The sequence below is a fragment of the Bison bison genome, unplaced genomic scaffold (genome assembly GCF_000754665.1).
Source record: "Bison bison bison isolate TAMUID 2011002044 unplaced genomic scaffold, Bison_UMD1.0 scf7180017864143, whole genome shotgun sequence".
NCBI classification, from domain to species: Eukaryota; Metazoa; Chordata; class Mammalia; order Artiodactyla; family Bovidae; genus Bison; species Bison bison.
The window spans coordinates 3,029,138-3,036,031 of record NW_011494715.1 but is presented as its reverse complement, the minus strand read 5'-3'; the positions used below and the strand labels follow the sequence as shown (position 1 = coordinate 3,036,031).

General features: G+C 35.3%; 1 protein-coding gene across 1 annotated transcript in view; it reads left to right on the top strand.

The window, feature by feature from the left end:
* Positions 1-6,516, top strand: part of GLRA3 (glycine receptor, alpha 3) — a 95,126-nt gene extending 88,610 nt beyond the window's left edge. Inside the window, exon 6 of the mRNA XM_010840261.1 lies at positions 5,824-6,516. Coding sequence (XP_010838563.1) covers positions 5,824-6,102 — 279 coding nt within the window. The 3' untranslated portion in view covers positions 6,103-6,516. The remainder of the gene's footprint in view (positions 1-5,823) is intronic.
* The last annotated feature ends 378 nt before the right edge of the window (positions 6,517-6,894 follow it).

Below are 6,894 nucleotides of genomic sequence, written 5' to 3'. Positions count from 1 at the left end.
ACAGTCCAACTCTCACATCCATACATGACTATCGGAAAAACCATAGCTTTGACTAGACAGACCTTTGTTGGCAAAGTAATGTCTCTGCTTTTTAATATGCTGTCTAGGTTGGTCATAACTTTTCTTCCAAGGAGCAAGCGTCTTTTAATTTCCTGGCTGCAGTCACCATCTGCAGTGATTTTGGAGCCCAAAAAATAAAGTCTGACACTGTTTCCACTGTTTCCCCATCTATTTGCCATGAAGTGATGGGAGCAGATGCCATGATCTTAGTTTTCTGAATGTTGAGTTTTAAGCCAACTTTTTCCACTCTTCTCTTTCACTTTCATCAAGAGGCTCTTTAGTTCTTCTTCACTATCTTCCATAAGGGTGGTGTCACCTGCATATCTGAGGTTATTGATATTTCTCCTGGCAGTCTTGATTCCAGCTTATACATCTTACAGTTGAGATATTTTCCAATAATTATGTTTCTGTTTTTACAGGTGAAATTGTTTTATGTAACAATTCCCCAGGAAATTATTTCATGAATTATTGCATCATCTCCTTAATTTTGGAATTCATCTTAATTTCTGTTTTTCACTTTAATAGTTTATAATATACTGCTCATTGAGACTGTACTTTCACAGACCTAAAATAATTTTTTGAGAATGTGGGCCAATTAATTACTTTTAACTCTTAATTTACCATTCTATTACTATAAGGATAGAGATATAATACCTTTATAAGATGTCATCTTTTAATATATAGGCAGCTACCTACTGTTATATTCTAAACAAATACATTAAATTATTCATGAATGAATTTCATTATAAATGATTAATTACCATATTTTCCTCTTACAAAATATTTCATTTATCATCTTTTTATTAAGTAATTTTTCTTTAAAATTTTCTTTTCATATACATACATGATGAATTCTCTTCAATTTGAGCATTTAGGAGAAAATTAACATTACTTTTTAGAACATAACTTTTTATCATGTTGTAATTTTCTTTAACATGAAACCAATTTCTGCCAGGTTTCCTTCATAATTTCAACTAAACCAATATACCCGAAAAGTTATTGTATATCAACTAGGATATCTGACCATCTGATAGTATTCCAAATGGGTTAGCATAAAACATCAAGGGGAGTAACAATAACCCAGCAGTGTTGTCTATCTAAGCTGTATTTCCCAATGAAGTAACATGAAGTTGTAGGAAACAGCATTAAAAAGCTTGCCTCCACAAAAAAAGAAAAATTCAGTCAGTGATCCTGGTATTTTCCCTTTAACAACATATATGCACCCATTTAAACACATGATGAGAAAAAATGTAGTACATGAACATTACTAGACACAACATAACTTAATCAATTCAGTTCAGTCGCTCAGTGGTGTCCAACTCTTTGTGACCCCATGGACTGTAGCACGCCAGGCTTCCCTGTCCATCAACAACTCCCAGAGTTTACTCAAACTCATGTTCATTGAATTGGTGAGGCCATCCAACCATTTTATCCTCTGCCATCCCCTTCTCCTCCTGCCTTCAATCTTTCCCAGCATCAGGGTCTTTTCAAATGAGTATGGAAAAGCCATAGCTTTGACTAGATGGACCTTTGATAAAGTAACGTCTCTGCTTTTTAATATGCTGTCTAGGTTGGTCATAACTTTTCTTCCAAGGAGCAAGCGTCTTTTAATTTCCTGGCTGCAGTCACCGTCTGCAGTGATTTTGAAGCCCCCCAAAATAGAGTCTGACACTGTTTCCACTGTTTCCCCCTCTATTTGCCATGAAGTGATAGGACTGTATGCCATGATCTTAGTTTTCTGAATGTTGAATATTAAGCCAGATTTTTTTTAAAAAATTATTTATTTTAACTGGAGGCTAATTACTTTACAATATTGTATTAGTTTTGCTATACATTGACATGAATCTGCCATGGATGTACATGTGTTCCCCTTCCTGAACCCCCCTCCCACCTCCCTCCCCATCCTATCCCTCTGGGTCATCCCAGTGCACCAGCCCCAAGCGCCCTGTCTCATGCATTGAAACTGGACTGGCGATTCATTTCACATATGATAATATACATGTTTCAATGCCATTCTCCCAAATCATCCCACCCTCTCCCTCTCCCACAGAGTCCAAAAGACTGTTCTATACATCAGTGTCTCTTTTGCTGTCTCATATACAGGGTTATTGTTACCATCTTTCTAAATTCCATATATATGAGTTAGTATACTGTATTGGTGTTTTTCTTTCTGGCTTACTTCACTCTGTACAATAGGTTCCAGTTTCATCCACCTCATTAGAACTTATTCAAATGTATTCTTTTTAATGGCTGAGTAATATTCCATTGTGTATATGTACCACAGCTTTCTTATCCATTCATCTGCTGATGGACATCTAGGTTGCTTCCATGTCCTGGCTATTATAAACAGTGCTGTGATGAACTTTGGGGTACACATGTCTCTTTCAATTCTGGTTTCCTCGGTGTGTATGCCCAGCAGTGGGATTGCTGGGTCACAAGGCAGTTCTATTTCCAGTTTTTTAAGAAATCTCCACACTGTTATCCATAGTGGCTGTACTAGTTTGCATTCCCACCAACAGTGTAAGAGGGTTCCCTTTTCTCCACATACTCTCCAGCATTTATTGCTTGTAGACTTTTGCATAGCAGCCATTCTGACTGGCATGAAATGGTACCTCATTGTGGTTTTGATTTGCATTTCTCTGATAATGAGTGATGTTGAGCATCTTTTCATGTGTTTGTTAGCCATATGTATGTCTTCTTTGGAGAAATGTCTGTTTAGTTCTTTGGCCATTTTTTGACTGTGTCCATAGGTGTGTGGATTTATCTCTGGGCTTTCTATTTTGTTCCATTGATGTATATTTCTGTCTTTGTGCCAGTACCGTACTGTCTTGATGACTGTGGCTTTGTAGTAGAGCCTGAAGTCAGGCAGGTTGATTCCTCCAGTTCCATTCTTCTTTCTCAAGATTGCTTTGGCTATTCAAGGTTTTTTGTATTTCCATACAAATTGTAAAATTATTTGTTCTAGTTCTCTGAAAAATACTGTTGGTAGCTTGATAGGGATTGAATTGAATTTATAGATTGCTTTGGGTAGTACACTCATTTTCACTATATTGAGTCTTCCAATCCATGAACATGATATATTTCTCCAACTATTTGTGTCCTATTTGATTTCTTTCACCAGTGTTTTATAGTTTTATATATATAGGTCTTTTGTTTCTTTAGGTAGCTATATTCCTAAATATTTTATTCTTTTTGTTGCAATGGTGAATGGAATATTTCCTTAATTTCTCTTTCTGTTTTCTCATTATTAGTGTATAGGAATGCAAGGGATTTCTGTGTGTTGATTTTATATCCTGCAACTTTACTATATTCATTGATTAGTTCTAGTAATTTTCTAGCGGCATCTTTAGGGTTTTCTATGTAGAGGATCATGTCATCTGCAAACAGTGAGAGTTTTACTTCTTCTTTTCCAATCTGGATTCCTTTTATTTCTTTTTCTGCTCTGATTGCTGTGGCCAAAACTTCCAAAACTATGTTGAATAGTAGTGGTGAGAGTGGGCACCTTTGTCTTATTCCTGACTTTAGGGGAAATGCTTTCAATTTTTCACCATTGAGGATAATGTTTGTTGTGGGTTTGTCATATATAGCTTTTATTATGTTGAGATATGTTCCTTCTATTCCTGCTTTCTGGAGGGTTTTTATCATAAATGGATGTTGAATTTTGTCAAAGCCTTTCTCTGCATCTATTGAGATAATCATATGGTTTTTACTCTTTAAGTTGTTAATGTGGTGTATTACATTGATTGATTTGTGGATATTGAAGAATTCTTGCATCCCTGGGATAAAGCCCACTTGGTCATGGTGTATGATCTTTTTAGTGTGTTGTTGGATTCTGTTTGCTAGAATTTTGTTAAGGATTTTTGTATCTATGTTCATCAGTGATATTGGCCTGTAGTTTTCTTTTTATGTGGCATCTTTGTCAGGTTTTGGTATTAGGGTGATACAATAGACCAGTTAGACCTAATTGATATCTATAGGACATTCCATCCCAAAACAATGAATTTCACCTTTTTCTCAAGCACGCATGGAACCTTCTCCAGGATAGATCACATCCTGGGCCATAAATCTAACCTTGGTAAATTGAAAAAAATTGAAATCATTCCAAGCATCTTTTCTGACCACAATGCAGTAAGATTAGATGTCAATTACAGGAGAAAAACTATTAAAAATTCCAACATATGGAGGCTGAACAACAAACACACGGCTGAATAACCAAAAATCACAGAGGAAATTAAAAAAGAAATCAAAATATGCATAGAAATGAATGAAAATGAAAACACAACAACCCAAAACCTATGGGACACTGTAAAAGCAGTGCTAAGGGGAAGGTTCATAGCAATACAGGCTTATCTCAAGAAACAAGAAAAAAGTCAAATAAATAACCTAACTCTACACCTAAAGCAACTAGAAAAGGACGAAATGAAGAACCCCAGGGTTAGTAGAAGGAAATAAATCTTAAAAATTAGGGCAGTAATAAGTGCAAAAGAAACAAAAGAGACCATAGCAAAAATAAACAAAGCCAAAAGCTGGTTCTTGGAGAAGATAAATAAAATTGACAGATCGTTAGCCAGACTCATCAAGAAACAAAGGGAGAAAAACCAAATCAATAAAATTAGACATGAAAATGGAGAGATCACAACAGACAACACAGAAATACAAAGGATCATAAGAGACTATTATCAGCAACTATATGCCAATAAAATGGACAACTTGGAAGAAATGGACAAATTCTTAGAAAAGTACAACTTTCCAAAAGTGAACCAGGAAGAAATAGAAAATCTTAACAGACCCATCACAAGCACGGAAATTGAAACTGTAATCAGAATTGTCCAGTAAACAAAAGCCCAGGATCAGCTTCACAGCTTAATTCTACCAAAAATGTAGAGAAGAGCTAACACCTATCCTACTCAAACTCTTCCAGAAAATCGCAGAGGAAGGTAAACTTCCAAATTCATTCTATGAGGCCACCATCACCCTAAGCCAGCTTTTTCACTCTCCTCTTTCACTTTCATCAAGAGGCTCTTTAGTTCTTCTTCACTTTCTACCATAAGGGTGTGGTCATTTGCATATCTGAGGTTATTAATATTTCTCCTGGTAATCTTGATTCCAGCTTGTGCTTCATCCAGTCCAGCATTTCTCATGATGGTGTACTCTGCATATAAGTTAAATAAGCAGGGTGACAATATATAGCTTTGACATACTCCTTTCCTGATTTGGAACCAGTCTGTTGTTCCATGTCCAGTTCTAACTGTTGCTTCTTGACCTGCATACAGATTTCTCAAGAGGCACATCAGGTGGTCTGGTATTCTCATCTCTTGAAGAATTTCCCACAGTTTCTTGTGATCCACACAGTCAAAGGCTTTGGCATAGTCAATAAAGCAGAAGTAGATGTTTTTCTGGAACTCTCTTGCTTTTTCGATGACCCAACAGATGTTGGATAACTTATTAGCCACATAGATTTTTTTCTTGCCCAGTTTATTTGGGTGGTTTGGCAATATGTGGAGAACACCAGAATATTTAGTTTTTCTATTAAAACATAACACTTGAGAGTTTTATTGAATAGACTCATCTATATGATACAGCAGGATAAATCATTAAAACTTGAATAGGAACAAAAGTCAACTCACCTTGATATGCTTTATCTTTTCATTATAATAATGTTATCATTTATCATGATAAAGCCTCAGTTATGGTTCTGAAGCACTTGTTATACATGCCTTGCCTTATTCTATGACTTCAATGCTTCTATTTTTCTTATGACAGGATGATGAGATAAGGGAAAGCCGGTTCAGCTTCACTGCTTATGGAATGGGGCCATGTCTGCAAACCAAAGAAGTTGTGACCCCAAAGGGCCCCAACCATTCTGTCCAAGTAATGCCGAAGAGCCCAGATGAGATGAGGAAGGTCTTTATCGACCGGGCCAAGAAGATTGACACCATCTCCCGAGCCTGCTTTCCATTAGCCTTTTTGATTTTTAATATTTTCTACTGGGTTATCTATAAAATTCTTAGGCATGAGGATATTCATCAGCAGCAAGATTAAGTCTCGGGGAGTGTGCAAGTGTACAAACTCAGTGCGTCAACTCAGAAGGAAGGCTTTTTGCCATAAGGGTGTTTGTGTGTGTGTGTGTGTGTGTGTGTGTGTGTGGTATACAAATGATGACCATTGTGCTCAAGTGACACATGGAAAGGTGTTATTATGACTTGCTATGCAAAGTCATGAGGCAGTTATGATTCCTTTAATGAATACAAAATATATGTATTATTGGGATTCTATTTCATTAAGATTATCTGTTCTTTCACAGTAAATTTTACAAGTGGACATATTATTGTCAATGTGTTTGTATGTAATATGATGTCACATAACAGTACATGTGAGAATTGCTTTGAAATTCTTTGATTTTTCAATTCAGTATTAAATAACACAAAAGTAAAATTTGCACAGAAAACTTTTAAAAAGGAAAAACAGGATATGTTGAAGATTTTAAAAATGTAGCTTGAGGCTTTAAAATATTTTCTTATACTTGTAGTTACAAAATAGGAAAATATGATAGTTAAGTGACAAATTAACTCAATAATAATAGAAAATTGTACATACAAATGCTACAGAACCAACTTAAGTAATAGAAAATTAAAATCAGGAGATTAAAGTAAAAAACTTTTATTGTTTATGTACTAAATTTAATTGTTTGAAATATCAAATTTTCCTCTTTGGAAATGTTTTTAATGGCCTAAGCAATCATATTATACATAAAATCTACTTTTCTTAACTTTATATATCTGTGAATGAATGTAGATATACTAAAAACACAATTGTTTTTAAAAAGTGTTATAG